Below are 15,796 nucleotides of genomic sequence, written 5' to 3'. Positions count from 1 at the left end.
CACCTGGAGCATGAGTTGTTCCTCTGTTCAGCACATCTATAGAATACACTCAGCACTTAGTAGACTGCTACTCATTAGCAGCCATTTTGGCTACTACAGTCTCGAGACAGAACAGTCTGAACATGAGGGAGTAGAGATGCAGGGATTCCGATATGCCCAAGACAAGTCTTGAAGAGAAAAGGTAAAAAGTTTCTCATTTGATAGGAAAATAAATTAGCTAAGATCACAGTAAAAATGATTCTTCTATCCAGGAAATTGTGAAGAAGAAAGTCCTACTAGATCTGCTGTGATACTTCAACTGAAAAGGTTATGGTTAGAACACATAAGTACTCAGACCGGGAAATAACAACAGATTTGTACAAGCACATATAGGAAAGAACACAGGTAGGGCTCAGCATGGGGCTTGGTTTTAGCTGTCTATTGGAGCCCTTACAATGTATTCACTGTCTCAGATACAGGGATGAAGGATAAACCCACGGATGCCCTAAACCATACAGTTCACATACCACTCTTTCCTACAGATGCATACTCATGATAAAGTCTAATCTAAGAGAAGGCAGAGCCAAACACTAATACTCTAGAATTATTTTTTTAATATTTATTTATTATGTATACAATATTCTGTCTATGTATATGTCTTCAGGCCAGAAGAGGGCACCAGACCTCATTACAGATGGTTGTGAGCCACCATGTGGTTGCTGGGAATTGAACTCAGAACCTTTGGAAGAGCAGGCAATGCTCTTAACCGCTGAGCCATCTCTCCAGCCCCCTACTCTAGAATTATTAAAGTAATATATTGTTGAGTTCGAGGCCAGCCTGGTCTACAGAGTGAGTTCCAAAGCTACAGAGAAACCCTGTCTCGAAAAACAAACAAAAATGTTGTAATAAAAATTATGTAATATGGTCTCTCAACGTATCTTCTCCTTTTACCTTTCCACTTACAGGAAGCACTTCATGGCTACATTCTGGCATATCTGAATTGCCAGCATCATGACTCAGGTGCTTTGGGCTATTTATTACCACATAAAATCAGATTTACCTGGACCTAGTACTGTAACACTTGATCTGACAAACTGAGATGGTGGCCTACAAAGTGATGTATGTACAGTGTGATTCACCAGACAAAGCTGATCCTGTGAAAGAGCTCTCCATACTACTCAGAATGGTACGTCTAAAACTCACGGACTGTTTACTTCTGGAGTTTTCCATTTAACATTTTCAAACCATGGAATTCAAAATCAGATTAGAAAGGGATTTCTGAATGTATATCCAAAGAATATTTTAGTCATAAAAGGCCTAAAAGATTAATGCTACATGAATGGATCCGAGAAATAAATGAAATTGCTATATGTTATATAAACCAGTTATGCAAAACATTGAGAACAAGCAAACTCAAAGAGACAGAAAGCAAGGCCATGAGTACTGAGGGCTAGGGAAAGGAGGGAACAGGCAGTGACTGCCCTAAACACAGGGCTGGGTTATGGGTGATGACGTGCTGGAATCAACGCAGCAGTGCTCACTGCACACCTTTGTGCATCGGCTGAAAACTACTGAATGATATACTTACAGTGAACTTTATAGTGAGTGAGTTACATCTCAATCTAAAGGTATTTCTCCCCAAACAAACAGAAAAGAACAGCAACAACCACAACAAAACCAGGTGTGTGGGTATCTGCTGCAATTGCAGTACTCAGGAGGAAGAGTATAACTGCAAGTTCAAGGTCACCGTAGGCTGGGGGGTGGGGGGGAATCTTATGCCAACTCTGTCTATTTAGTCAAAGCCTGTCTCAACTCAACAAAATAAAATGTAAGTAGTCCAAACCATAACCAAGTAGGCTTCCCTGGGTACCCCCACTTCATCCAATGTCAGCACGCAGGACAGATGTATCTGCAACAATCCCTAGGTAGATACTGGCTAAGACAAAGATTCCCTGGAGAGCTCCCGCCTGCAGAAAAAATTGACAGTGCTCTTAAGACTGTGTTGGTTCAAAATTAAACTGAAAGGAAGACCTAGTCCAGAGGGTCTCAGCTGGGTCGTTTTACCCCCTCCCCACCATGAGAAGATGGGTATTGTCTCCTCTAGAGAACAGAATTGGAGTGGATGGGACTGGGAAGGGCAGTGCTCGTCAGACTGGATAGAGGCCAGGGATGCTGCTAAGTAGTGCCCCTCACCATGGCTGAGAACCCATCTTAATCTAAAGACAAGTTAATTACTTTTAAAATTCTCACATTTATTTAACCTATGTATATATTTTATGTCAATAATGCCAAATATGTCCGAAAAGTTCTGAGGCCATGCTTCAAACCAGAATCACAGAGTTAGGCTTGCCCCAGAACTATGGCAGGTAAGTCTAACTAAAAAGAGTATTCTAGGCCTTTCATGGCTCAGAGTTGGGCAAACCTGCAGTAGCGAGGAAAAACTCCCCAAAGACAGTCTTAAGCAACAAATTATACTTTCAAAGAGATGTTTATCGGGTTTCATTCTTCAGCGGAAAATGGAAGTTTTGCGAAGTTTATCTGACAGACTCACATAGGGAATGAGAATTTTTTTTTTAACTCAAGGAAATGTAAAAAGACATTCACAACAGGAGATGGTATACAGACACATTCTAACTGGTCCCTTCCAGCCTGTGACATCACCAAACTCCAAATCTCCAGGCTCTATTTAGTATTCCAAAAAAGATTCAGGAGTCTTACTCTGTTGTTTCAGAAGAAAGATTTATTTTAAAGAAGGTACTTCCTATAAGCCAAGGGCATCTTCATCATTTAAGGGAAAAAGAATTAAAAAGTAGATGTTATCAGAAAACTTCTCAAAGAGACTATCCCATATAGTTCTTCACAGACAACTACATCAATGTGATCCTTTCTCTTATAAAACTAGAACCCTAATCTATATACTGGGTTGTTTTGGTGTGTGGGGGGGGGTAGTTTAGCGAGGAGGGGTGTTGAGACAGACTCTCACTACTTAGCCTTGGCTGGCTTGAAGCTTGCTGTCTAGACCAGGCTGGCCTTGAACTCACAAAGACCCACCTGCTGCTGCCTCTCAAGTGCTAAGATTAAAGGCATGTGCCTGAATAGCAAGGACTTGTTCCTCTCATACATGCATTTTCTATGGCAGAAGGTCCACAGTTACACCAGCAATATAAGGTCCAGTTATAAGGCTGACCACTTTTTTTTTTTGTTTTGTTTGTCTGTTTGGGGACAGGAGTTTCATCATATAGCCCTGGTAATTCAAACTCAAGAGATTTGCCTGCTTCTAGCTGCTGGGATAAAGGCCTGTGTCACCATGGAGAATTTTCAAGACCTACAGTCTGGAAAGTGCTGAACTGCAGGTGTGTGCCATCATACCTGGTGTGACTTGATTTTTTTTTAAAGAAACTTCTTTCCACCATTCTTTGTGTTGTCTTCCGTATCTTGCTCCGAATCTTGCAATAACTACCTTTGTTCACATATCCTTTTACAGTTGCCTTAGCTTTCCTTACAATAAAACTGCTCCTGGTTTTTGATATTTTGGCTTCACACTTCTTAAGGTCTGACAGCTTAATTATTTTTTACTTTTTATTGTTCTTGAGGCACAGTCTTGCTATACAGTTCTGGGCAGCCACATACTGATGAACCCTCTGCTCAGCAGGACTTATTCTGTCAGCGGTAGCATTTCATGATCTATGCAGAGGGAGAGTAGAGCTGCTCCATGAAGCCAGCAGTGGAGCCATCGGCCCTAGGCCCTATGATGGCAATTCATTAATTAAAAATGACTAATTCCAGGCTGGAAGGATGGTTCAGCAGTTAAAAGAGCAAACTGCACGTACAGAGGACCCAGATTCGCTTCCCTGGGTGACTCATAACCTCCTGTAACTCGAGCTCCAAGGGACCCAACATCCTCTCCGGTTTACACGGTGCTTACACTGACATGTCCACACCCCACACAAATGTACAACACTAAAGATAAAATTACCTTAAAATCCAAGAAGAATGACTAATTCCCTCATTGGTGCTGAGCCGCAGCCCAACTCCAACAGTGTATCTAGACCAGGTTTCACTTCTTTCCTGTCCATCCTCACCCATTAGGAGGGAAATCTACCTTAAAAATCAAGAGATGTTTTTGCAAAACAAAATGCCTTGTAGTAGAAGAAAATAAGTGGCCAGTCTGATCTACACAAACCCACCCACAAACATGACCTGCTCTACCTGACTCTGCTCTTCTACGTTCTAACCTCAGAGCCAGGGTCCAGTCTGTTTCTCCTCAAAGTTGAGAACCCAAAGGGAACTTACATAGAAGTGGAAATGCAAGAAGTGGGCCAGAACTCTGGGAGCCACATCAGGGAAGGTGGCCAGGAGGGTCTGGAGGTACACCTCCAGGTCCTTCTCCCTCTTCTCTACCAAGCTTCGTGAGTTCTTTCCAATTATCTTTTTGGGTGGAAGGAGAGTTCTGTCAATTTTCTTCTCTGCAACAAGCTGCAAGAAAACACAAGCACATCAACCACAGACCAAGTAGCTCTGTATGGATGTAAGCCCCAGGCTGGCAGGGATCGTATCTTCCACAGTCACTCTTGGCAGCAGTGCCAGGGTGAGTGCTCCCAGCTAGGGCACCTGGAATGTGGCCTCTTCCAATCCAAGTGGTACTGGAAAAACCAATACAATTCCAAGTGAGAAAGTCCATCTTTGGTCTTTGGGGAAATTGGGAAAAGTAGTGCTTATGGCCCCCTGAAGTTCAAAAACCAAAGGAGTCTGTGTTGTATTTCAGGAATACAGCAATTTTAAAATCAAAATTGAAACACACTAATCTAGACAGTCTCATGCTAGGGTTGGACTGCTAGGCCCAACCAGTTCTTTCGTCAGATGTATTAAGAACAGGTCTGTTATAAAGCCCATGAGAGAGAGGGCTCATCTGGTGAATGTGCCTGTTGTTGAATCTGATGAGCTGAGTTCAAGCCGTGGAGCCGATGTGGCGGAAGGAGAATGACTGCTCACAGGCTGCCCTCTGACCTCTACACATGTGCTGTGGCACGTGTGCACCCCCTCCCACCTAAAATAAATACATAAATTATATATATATTTAAATTTTTTTTATTATTTTATAAGACAGGGTTTCTCTGTGTAGCCCTGGCTGTCCTCAAACTCACAGAGATTCTCCTGCCTCTGCCTCTCAAGTGCTGGAATTAAAGGCATGCACCACTATGACCAGTTATAAATAAAATTTGTAAAGATTAGCAAACAATAGATGTGGAGGCAGTTTTACCCTAAAACTAGTGTGTAGCACAATGGAGACTTGGTCCTCAAGCCCCTAAGCCCCGAGATACAGGTTCCAGCTCTAAGATTACCTTTTCATGCAGGTCATGGAAGTCACTATAGCGGTGCTTGATTGTCCACTCATGGTTGCCATCAGTAACCTGTATGATATAAACCTAAAGGGAAAAAATGATTCCTTGTGACTAGGGAACCCTGCCCCCACAATAGCTGCAAAGTATTCAGACCCCACTCCCCAAAAACCCAGAGTCAGGCTCCTTGTACATCCAGTGTGCACCTGACCCGTACTGAGCAGTGGTGGCCCAGACTTCCTAGCCTCCCCCACAGCCCTGTGAGGTCTGGGGTCAAGCTGTGCTTCGATTAAATCAGCAAGGAATGAAAATGGGTCTGGTTTAAACACCGACTGAGATTTTTACATCCTGCCTCAACCTGAGTGGTAGGCAGGCTGTCCCTTGTAAGGGTCACAGAGCAGAGCTGGGTTTGGCAGGACCGGTGTCTCTGCTATGCACCTTTCCAGGTACCCTGACTCCATCCTAGAAGCAGGTCTTCGGCCAACATTTCCCTCTGGCTGTGGTTTTGAATTCGGCTGCCGAACCAGGAGCTGGAGGCACCACCACACTCGCAGGGGCAGCAGTGGTCCAATCAGAAGACAATACGGTTTTGGTGGTTAAGAAAACCTGGGTTCAAAAATCTGGCTATCCCATTTCCTGGGTGTGGCTTATGTGCAGCTTATGTAAGTGACTGGGAGCCTAAATTCTCTCTGGGCCTCAATTCCTCCATATTAAAACCTGGTAGGCTTAAGGATCAAGTAAAGCATTAAGTATGAAATGACTGTGCAGGCCCCAACGCCACACAAAAGACAGGTATGTTACTAACATCCAACGCAGCACACCCAGGGACAAATGATGATCACCACCCTGCTCCCTGTCACTTAGAGGAAGGACAAAGCCCCGAAAAGGAAGAGCTTTTGGGGGGAATGAACCTCTACCTAGTCATAGCTGAGTGACCTCATCCCTTAACTAGAGGAGCCAGCTCCATGGTCCTAGCTTCCCACCTCTGCCTGCGTAGCAGGCAACGGCGACTGGGATCAGTCAACTCGACTGATTCCTCTGACCCCCAGAGGCAGCCATTTCTCCAACACCCGCCTGTTGCTCCAGAAGGAGCCACCAGCCAGCATTCCACAGTCCCCCTTCCTTGCTGGTGAAAGAAGAGCTAGAGGAATAGCCCTCAGGATGCGGTATTAGCATGGGAGCCAATAGGGTGAGGCATAGGCAGGGCCAAGGCCCTTACCACTGTCCACCCTCCTGGGAACAAAGGACAAGGAGACGGGGAGATGCTTTATAAGCCCCCACCACAGAACACGTTCACATCTGGCAGCCTGGCATCCAAACCTATCCAGACCAAGAGGGCTTCTAACACCATCACCAAAACTACTTTCCTTTTTTGTTGGGCCTCCCTTGTAGCCTACAAAGATATGTAGAAGACTCACTGTCTCTCTTCCCTAAGCCATGAAGTCCCCTACGGTTTGTAGGTCCTGTACTTCAGCCCTGAGGTAACTTCTCCTTTCCCAACCACTAGGGTCCAATTCTTTCCCCCGCAGACTTCCAGGACCCATTTTCCCATACCCCTTCCTCACTTCGCAGGGCTGATCTGGACTGCGACAGGCTTGGGTGGGGGTGGGGGGTGCAGATCAAGATCCGCCCCCTCTCCTTCACCGCCTCTGAAGATCCCTGGCTCTTTCCTCCGGTTCCATCTATGAGACCACCCTTCTCGAGTCCCCTTCCTCCCAGACTCCCCTAATCAAGATCTCTTAGGCTGGCATCCCTCCTTGCCTGGAGGATCTAGAGGGACTCCATCTCATCTGCACACCCCTTCCTCCCCAGGTCCTCCTTTACCCTCGGATTCCTCCAGCACGGCTCCTTCCCCCCAACCCCCTCCACGCGCCCCGCCCTAGAACCTCCTCCGGGACCTATGCGACCCAGCCCTTCCCCTCAACACCCCTTTTCTAGGGCTCCCTCGTCGCTACTGCAGACCCTTCCCCCCTCTCACGGACGTGCGACCCTGACCCCCTCCTCAAGCCCCCAACTTGGACTCCGGGTTCCAGGCGCTATGCACGCTTTGGGTGCCCGCATCCCCCAGCACACCGTGTACGTGTCCACAAGCTCGGAACCCACGACGCGCGCCTCCTTGGCCGGCTCGGCCTCCCGCTCGGGCCCGAAGCTGAGCGCCGCCGCCGCCATGTTGCGGGCTCCGCCGCTGCCGACGCCCGGCGCAGACTGGCAGCAGCAGGGGGCGGGGTCAGCGTCCCGCCGGCCCCCGGCCCCCGCCGCCCCCCGCCCGCTCCCGCGCCGCCATCTTGGCCCCCACTGCCTCCACGCGCCCTCGCCCCGCCCCTCGCCCGTGATTGACGGGCCGGCCAACGGCACGCATGCGTAGCTCCCGTGGGCTAACCCGTGGCCTTTTCTATACCAGTGTGGCTTCTTCTCTGGCAGTTGTGGTTATTATCGGTTGCGCCCTCAGCAACAGAGGCCAGAGGCCTTTTGAACTCTCTGAAGTCAGTCTGCTTCGCCTGGCCTACGTTTCCAGAGGAAACATTAATAAGGTCTCGCCTCGCTGTTTTAGGCTCATTCCCTGTGTAGCAAGAGCAAGATGAAGACGATAAGAACTGGACTTAGAGCTGGACTCTCTGATCCTCGGGGTCTGTTGCTTCATGTAGTGATGGAGAATTGAATGAGGTGATTCTGCATTGCTCAGCACATCCCCGTTGTGTGTTAGGCTGCAAACTGGTGCGTTCAGAGGGAATGTATATGAAGCAGAGGTGCAGGTGTTGTGTGTGTGTGTGTGTGGGGGGGAATCTGTGTTCCCCAGATGACATCCTGCAAGAGCTCAAATTGAGGGGGACACAGACTGGCCCTGAACACAAAGCTTCAGTGATTGAATGAGAAAGCCTCATTAGCCAAGGGGAAGACTGAGCTGGAGAAGAGGTGACCCAACTAGAGGAAGAGGAAAGAGAATCCTGATAGCGATAGGGTTCTTTAGGAATACTTGTTAAATCACAGAACACAGCAGCCTGAGGTCCAAAGTGAATACTGGCAGAAGGTGGGGCACAGCGGATCTGGCCGACTCTCCCCTACCAGTTCATGTTATGCTCTGAACCTCACGTAGGCTTTTCTAGGCAGGGCTTACACTGCCAGTCTCTGGTGCATGTCACCCACTCCCGAGAGCTGTAAATAAGGTGGGGTTTTCTAGTCAGCCTAACCTGAGGCCAGTCACTGTCCACTTGGAAGCTTCTTGCTTCCTTACCTGGAAAATGAGGGTGTTACCACTCACCTCTCTGGTTGTGTAGAAGACTGAACTGTTCTTAAAGTCCTGACTGGCCTGGAGCCCACTACTTCTAATTTCCTATCTGGGCCTGGATTCCACGGTTTCATTCACTCAAGAAACTTTTCCTGGGGCTATTGAGCTGGCATGTACACACACACACACACACCATTTTAGGTGCTTGCTGTCAAGCCTGAGATCTGAGTTCAGTCCTGGGTATCTAGGTAGTAGGGGGAAATGGATGCCTCCTACAAGATATCCTCTGACCTCCATGCACACACAAATAAACATAATAAGTTAGTTTTTTTTTCTTGAGAATTCACTGTGGAACAGATGGCCAGAGACCTGGTCCTTGCGGTCCTTCACAGATCCTGGCCCAGGCAGAGGATGCAGGGACTCTGGCCAGCCTGAGATTACAGGGACCAGGGGAGGGGGTGGAGGATATTACAGGCAGTGGTGGGCTGGGCTGGGAATGCAGCAGGAGGTGGAGGGAGGCAGGGCTATTTAAGCCCAGGCTGAGGGCTGGCAGGCTGGCAACCCCAGTAGCCTGTCCTGTGAACTGCCTTCAGCATGGATGATATCTACAAAGCTGCGGTGAGTGCGAGATAAGTCTTAAAAGGGTTGGGGTGGGTAGACCTATCGAGGGTTCACTCAGCTCAGAGTGGGAGACGGGTGCCCCATACATCCGTAGCTAAGCCCCTCAAAGGAATAGTGGGGCTGACATTTAGATAGTGCAGAAAAGGAAGGAGTCTCCGGGTCTGGAGAGGGTTCTCAGGGTGGCTAGAGGGTGTGGTCTTAACTTCTAGCATCCAGTGTCCCCCTCTGTTTATAATGTCTAGTCTGTCACCGTCTTGGCTCCACTTCTGTATCTGTGTTTCTATTCTTTAGGTCTTTTGTTATTTTCCTCAAGGTCTTTCCATCTCTGTTCCTTCCTCATTGTCTCTCTGAGTCCTTGTCTCTCTCGGTTCTGCCACCCTGCTCCAGGCCCTTAGCTGGCTGAAGAAGCTTTAGGAGGTGGGAGGCAACTATGAGGAAGGCTGCAGAGTGTGAATTCTGGGATGGAGAAGGTGCTTAGAAGGTCCAGGCCTGGGGAGAGGTAGGAGAGGGACGAAAGCTGAAGCCTTGTTCTTATTGTAAGGTCTGGCAGGCTCAGAGCTTTAGGTAGTAGACATGGAGGGTGGTAAGAGTCAGGGCTAGAGGATGTCACCCCACGACGCTGCAATCTCCGCAGGACCCTGAAGGGCTTTTGCTATAACCTCTACCTTGTTTGCTAGGACAAGAAAATCCTAGCAAACAGCTGTTCGCAGGGAATTCTCCCCCAGCCCCCAAAATACGGCCCCTCTTGTGAGCTGGGAAGGGCTGCAGCTGGTTCCTACGGTATCCTTGCCTAACTTGTAGGAGTCCATGGAGCTGGAGTGGGGGGGTATCCCTCCACCCAGTGCCCATACAAGGCCTGGCGGGGCTGGGGACTAATTTTGGCTCCTGAGGCAGCACCAGTAGGCCAGGGGGGCAGATAACACTGCCCCACCTCCCCCACCCCCGCATACCAAAGTCCCCAGAACAATCACCAGGTTTAACTTTGTCCTCTAAAAATAGCCGAGTGGCCAGCCACCCTGGTCAGGTTACAGTGGGTGGCTTCCCTCACCCTCACATCAGTTTTATTGTCTCAACCTGAGGGACAGCTGTCTCTAACTAAGGCCATGCAGCTTAGGTTTCATTAGGGTGATCTAAAGGACATGGAATGGTCAATGGGTATTGTTACTCAGGACACCTTGCTCCTGGAAGCGGTGCCCACCAGTCATTTTGGCCTCTAGCCTAGCCTCTGGAATATCAGCTGGGTCACCTTTGGGTTTGGGGCCCAGGAAAGGAGGACGGAGGACTTCCTCTGTAACCTGGGAGTGTGCGCCTCCTTCCCACCTGGAATGGGTCAGTCTCTCCAGCAGTCTCCCCTGAGGCCTGAGTCTGGGTCCTGAATTGCCTTTTCCTCTCTAGGTAGAGCAGTTGACAGAAGAACAGAAGAATGGTAAGTGTTTCCCACTGAAGAGACAGTGGGGTAGGTGGAGGGGCTGTGGGGATGCCTTTCCAGGAAAGAACCCCGGATTAGAGGCCATAGTCTGTGGGTTCTCTTTGCTGTGACTTCAAAGAACTCTTGGAGGGAAGTGGGCAGTTTGCTGGTGGCCCTGGGACTGGATTTCTAGTGTCCTGGCTGCTGATCCTATTTCTTCACCCTGCCGTTGGACACAGAGTTCAAGGCCGCCTTTGATATCTTTGTCCTGGGTGCGGAGGATGGCTGTATCAGCACCAAGGAGCTGGGCAAGGTGATGAGGATGCTGGGCCAGAACCCCACACCCGAGGAGCTGCAGGAGATGATTGATGAGGTGGACGAGGATGGTAAGCCCCTTCACCCACTCCAGTCTTCACACACAGGCCTCCAAATCTTAACCATCTCACCCAGAAACTCGGCAGGTAGCTCATGCCCGTAATCCCAAAAAGGCTGTGAGAGTTTGAAGTCAGTCTGACTGGGTCACATAGGGAGCTCCAGGCCAGCTTGGACTATAGAGCAAGCTTCTGCCTCAAATAAGAAGAGAGGGCAAATGAACACTCTAGCCCTATCGTGTTGGCATGGGAGGGCACTGCCTGGTGCTAACCGTGTCCTCTCTCCGGTCCTGCTGTCTTACCCACAGGCAGCGGCACAGTGGACTTTGATGAGTTCCTTGTCATGATGGTTCGGTGCATGAAGGATGACAGCAAAGGGAAGTCTGAGGAGGAGCTGTCGGATCTCTTCCGCATGTTTGACAAGTGAGAATGTGCTTGGCTTCTGTCCCTGACTCAAGTAGAGAGTGGAAAGGGGTAGTCTCAGCCGGGCGGTGGTGGCGCACACCTCCAATCCCAGCACTCAGGAGGCAGAGGCAGGTGGATCTCTGAGTTCAAGGCCAGCCTGGTCTACAGAGTGAGTTCCAGGACAGCCAAAGCTACACAGAGCCGTAGAGAAACCTTGTCTTGAGGAAACAAAACAAGGGGTGGGTGAAGAGGAAAGAAAAAAAGGAAGAAAGGAAGGAGGAGTTTCAGATCCCATGCTAGATACCACGTAGTCTATCTCCCATCCTGTGTAGTGTCCCTGCCCTGTCTCCTGGGGTTGTCGGGTGGGGTCCTGCCTTCTCCACCTTCTCCTGAGCTCTGAGGTTCCCCTGCCCTCCCTGTAGGAATGCTGACGGCTACATTGACTTGGACGAACTGAAGATGATGCTGCAGGCTACGGGCGAGACCATCACAGAGGACGACATCGAAGAGCTCATGAAGGATGGTGACAAGAACAATGATGGCCGCATTGACTATGACGGTGAGTGGGTGGGAGGACCAATCTGCTGCTGTCCACCTTCTGCCCGGGCCTTACCTCTGACCCACACGTGGTCCTCTTTCCACAGAGTTCCTGGAATTCATGAAGGGTGTGGAGTAGACACTGGCTTTGTTCAGAGTTGCCCACACCTGTGCTCCATCTCCAGACAGATCCTGTGGTACGGGTGCAACTGGGTTCTCTGGACTCTGAACCCGGTTGTGTCCTTTAACGGTGTCCCCCCCCCCGACCCCACCCATAGACTCTCTCCCCATTCTTGTCCCGGGGGGTGCAAATAAATCCTTGCTCCCCAGAGGCTGGTATCTTGCTCTGATTTTCCTGGGGCCAGAGTCTTTTCTCAGGGTTCCCTTCTTCCCGATGACCCCCATCCATGGAACGCTAGCTGCAAAACCTGTGTTCTGACTGTTCAAGCCACCTTCTGCCAGAAGTCATCAGGTCAACGACCACTCGCTCTGTGCCTTCCCAGTGACTGGGCTCTGCAGCAGCCACAGAATCTGTGTTCTGACAAGCTCCGGTGACACTGATCTTCACTAAATGCCGCCCATTCCCACTTTCCCTGTCTAGCCAGGCTCTGGGATGGGGGTGAGCTGCCTGGGTCAGTCAGCATGGCAGCCAACAGCTATCCTCACGGGGAGCAGTTAGTTCAGTGAGCACTGGATGCTTCCTGGCACAGCAACCTCTCCATCCTGGTTGGAACGAAGCTAAATCTCGTGAGGCCCAGCAGACTTGTGGCGCTAACTAACTTCCCACTGCCTTATATTTCCCACCAGGAATATTGGTTCCTGGCCTCTGACGAGCATGTAGTTTACTCCACAATCTAGCATTCATTTTACAGATGAGGACCCAATGACCCAGAGAGCCAAGGGCATCTGGCAAATCTATAAGAGAGCTTAGCCACCTTGCAGCCAGCCAAGGACTCTGACAGACTTGGTCAAGTGGACCTACTGTCTAGCTCCTTTGGCCCTCTGAGACTGGCCTCCAGTCACCCATCTGGTCTTTCTTCCTGACAGGAAATGAAGGCCTGAGATCTAGTGGGGGTGCCCAGGTGGGAGCTGCAGCCAGAACAGTGACTGGGGAGGGGTAACTGGGGGTTTGCAAGGAAGTAGAGGTGTTGGTAGCAATGCTTTCAGGACAGACAGCTGGTAATGACAGCCAGGCTCCAGCCAGAATGTTAGCAGCTGTCCTAGCTCAGCGCTGCTATTGTGCTGCCTCTGCACCTGTGCCGCAGCCTAAGCCTTCTCCAGACAGGCTGCACATTCCGGAGAGAGTCTTGGAATTCTAGACATGCCTCTGGCCAGGCGAGAGCTGCCAGGAGCTCTCAGTCCCTGCAGAGCCACGGGAGGAGTGGAGACGGGTCCCCACAGGCCTGCCTTTGGGATTGGAAACTGGAGAACTGGGGGTCCTATGAAGACATCCAGAGTGACCCAGCAAGGACGATGTCCAAGAGGAGGAGGAGGAGCCTCAGTTGGTGGTGAAGGCTGGCAGGGCATCATTCAGGAAGCTCGCACACATACCCTTTCTGTAGTATGCAAAGGTTAGATGCTGTGGCACGTCAGAGCGAGGCCTCGTTCCTAATCTCAGAATTTCTAGCCATCTGTGGGAAATGAAAAGGCATTCAATGAGGAAAGCAGAATGGTGTGGTGGTCCAACATAAAGTCACGTTGGAATGTCTCCTGGAAGAGGAGGTCTGGAGCAGAACCCCTAAGAGCACCAAGGGGCCAACTATGGGGCGCAAGTGGGAAGACTTGAAATGAGCACTGGGACAGAAGCTGAACCCTAGTTGCCTCAGGGGGAGGTGGGCAGTGCCTGGCCCCCTGTTCTGTGTTACTCAGAGAAGGATCTACAGTTTATAAATGAGTTTATTAAATATGGAGCATGCAAAAGTAAAAAATAGTCACAGACGGAAAGAAGTGGTAGCTAGCAGCACATCAAGTCATCCAGCAGAGATGCTCTCAGCGGGGCTGAGAGCGCGCACAGAAGGCAATACCATCCAATGGGAGAGTTAGAATCATCCCGCAGAAATCAGCTGGGGCAGCCTGTTTAGATGACTGTGTGGTGTTCCTAATGCGGGGAGCCATGGTGGAGGAGACCCTCTCATTGAATAGAGGAGCAGATAGATAACTTCGAGCCAGTTTGCTGTAGAAACCGCAGGGCAAGCTGAAGCAGCCAGCGGGGCCCAGCTGAGCTTCCTTCCCGGTGCCTTCATCCTCACTGCAGACATCTTTTTCCCTTTTTTTTTTTTCTTTTTACTGATTAAATTTTTTTCATTTATTTTACATCCTTATTGCAGTTTCCCTTCCCTCTTCTCCTCCCATTTCCTCCCCCTCCCTTTCCTTTGCCCCCTCCCCCTCATCCACTTCTGTGTTTCTGTTCAGAAAAGGGCAGGCCTCCCATGGGTGTCAGCAAAGCACAGCATATCATGTGGAGGTAGAACTAGCGCCTCCCCTTGCATTAAGGTTGGGAGAAGCAACCCAGAATGTGGAATAGGTTCCCAAAGCCAGCCCAAGTGTTAGGGACAGACCCTGATCCCACTGCTAGGAGTCACACAAGCAGACCAAGCTACACAACTGTCACACACATGCAGAGGACACACACATCGGTCCCATGCAGGCTCCCCAGCTGTCGGTCCAGAGTCTGTGAGCTCCTATGAGCCCAGGTTAGTTGTTTCCGTGGGCTCCCTTGTGATGACCTTGACCCCCACACCACTGCAGACATTTGTACGTCCTAGGATTAAATAATAGTAATATCAGTTGGAAACAGTTGACCTTCTGGCTGTTCTCAAGGACACAGTGTTTTTATTCTTGGACTGTTTTAGTTATCTCTCTCCTGTTGCAGAGCTAGGGGGCAAGTCTGCCACAGGAGACATTTTGGAGAATATTTAAAATAAACATACTGGAGTCTGGTACAAAAGAACTTTCCCTGACTCCCAGGTTCCATTTTTGTTTTGTTTTGTTTTGTTTTGTTTTGTTTTTCGAGACAGGGTTTCTTTTGTAGCTTTGGAGCCTGTCCTGGAACTTGCTTTTTTGTTGTTGTTGTTTTTTCGAGACTGGGTTTCGCTGTAGTTTTGGAGCCTGTCCTGGAACTAGTTTTTGTAGACCAGGCTGGCCTCGAACTCACAGAATCTGCCTGCCTCTGCCTCCTGAGCGCTGGGGTTAAAGGTGCAGGCTACCACCACCTGGCTCCAGTTTCCACTTTCTACAAGCTTAAACAACACACAACAATTTAGCGATACAATATACATCACACACTTCGGAACAGCTCAGCTTCTGAATGGAGTGAGGCGTTCTTGGAGCTGCAGAGGGAAAAGGGCTGCAAGAGAGAGAGAGCGAGGAGGCCTGCCAGCAGTGTGTGTGTGTATCATGTACACAATGTATGTTAGCTATCCTGGCTCCTTGTCAGACTGTTTCTCAGTCTTTCTTCATCTTTTAAGACCTTGATGATTTGGAAGGGGTACAGGCTTTGTGTGTGTGTGTCTGTGTGTGTGTTGTGTGCACTCTTGGGTGCATGTACACATGTGTGTATGTGTACCCACACTTTTGGGTACATGCAGAAACCAGAGAAAGACACTGGGTGTCTTGCTCCATTACTCCGCCTTATTCCTTTGAGACGGGTTCTCTCACAGAGACTGAGCTAGGCCAGCAGCCCCAGCAATCCTTCTATTTTTCCCTGCTCCCAACACTGGGATTGCAGGTGCAGATATGACCATGCCTGGCTTTTTATGAGGATTCTGGAGGCCAAGCTCAGGGCCTCATGCTTGCAAAGCAAGCACTTGGTCCACTGTACCATCTCCCAAGTCCAAGTTCTTTTTAAAATCTCTCTCTCTCTCTCTCTCTCTCTCTCTCTCTCTCTCTCTCTCTCTCTCTCCCCCCCCCC

At 49.6% G+C, this 15,796-nt stretch overlaps 2 protein-coding genes across 5 annotated transcripts in view; one reads left to right on the top strand and one right to left on the bottom strand.

Moving 5' to 3' along the window:
* Nucleotides 1-7,599, bottom strand: part of Nisch (nischarin) — a 34,912-nt gene extending 27,313 nt beyond the window's left edge. Inside the window, exons 1-3 of one of the 4 annotated variants that reach the window (XM_050158174.1) lie at nt 7,392-7,599; nt 5,322-5,405; nt 4,273-4,455 (exon numbers count right to left, since the gene is read on the bottom strand). In XM_050158174.1, the coding sequence (XP_050014131.1) occupies nt 4,273-4,455; nt 5,322-5,405; nt 7,392-7,487 (363 nt within the window). In that variant the 5' untranslated portion in view covers nt 7,488-7,599. The remainder of the gene's footprint in view (nt 1-4,272; nt 4,456-5,321; nt 5,406-7,391) is intronic. The other 3 variants (XM_050158175.1, XM_050158172.1, XM_050158173.1) reach the window with 3 other exon arrangements.
* Nucleotides 7,600-9,047: 1,448 nt separating this feature from the next.
* Tnnc1 (troponin C1, slow skeletal and cardiac type) lies at nt 9,048-12,217 on the top strand. The gene is made up of 6 exons (XM_050158213.1): nt 9,048-9,162; nt 10,561-10,591; nt 10,813-10,959; nt 11,253-11,367; nt 11,772-11,908; nt 11,994-12,217. Exons 1-6 carry the CDS (start codon nt 9,139-9,141, stop codon nt 12,023-12,025), a joined length of 486 nt encoding a protein of 161 aa, XP_050014170.1. The 5' UTR covers nt 9,048-9,138; the 3' UTR covers nt 12,026-12,217.
* The last annotated feature ends 3,579 nt before the right edge of the window (nt 12,218-15,796 follow it).

The sequence above is a fragment of the Alexandromys fortis genome, unplaced genomic scaffold, assembly GCF_014885135.2.
Source record: "Alexandromys fortis isolate MF-2015 unplaced genomic scaffold, M_Fortis_MF-2015_v1.1 scaffold_106, whole genome shotgun sequence".
NCBI lineage: Eukaryota > Metazoa > Chordata > Mammalia > Rodentia > Cricetidae > Alexandromys > Alexandromys fortis.
Note: the sequence above shows the minus strand (reverse complement) of the source record. Positions and strands in the feature narration are given on the sequence as shown.

Excerpts from the sequence above, each read along its gene's own strand:
- Tnnc1 (XM_050158213.1), top strand. The coding sequence starts at position 9,139 with ATGGATGATATCTACAAAGCTGCG. Across the intron at positions 9,163-10,560 it reads ATGATATCTACAAAGCTGCG|GTAGAGCAGTTGACAGAAGA; the intron begins GTGAGTGCGAGA and ends TTTCCTCTCTAG. Across the intron at positions 10,592-10,812 it reads GACAGAAGAACAGAAGAATG|AGTTCAAGGCCGCCTTTGAT; the intron begins GTAAGTGTTTCC and ends CGTTGGACACAG.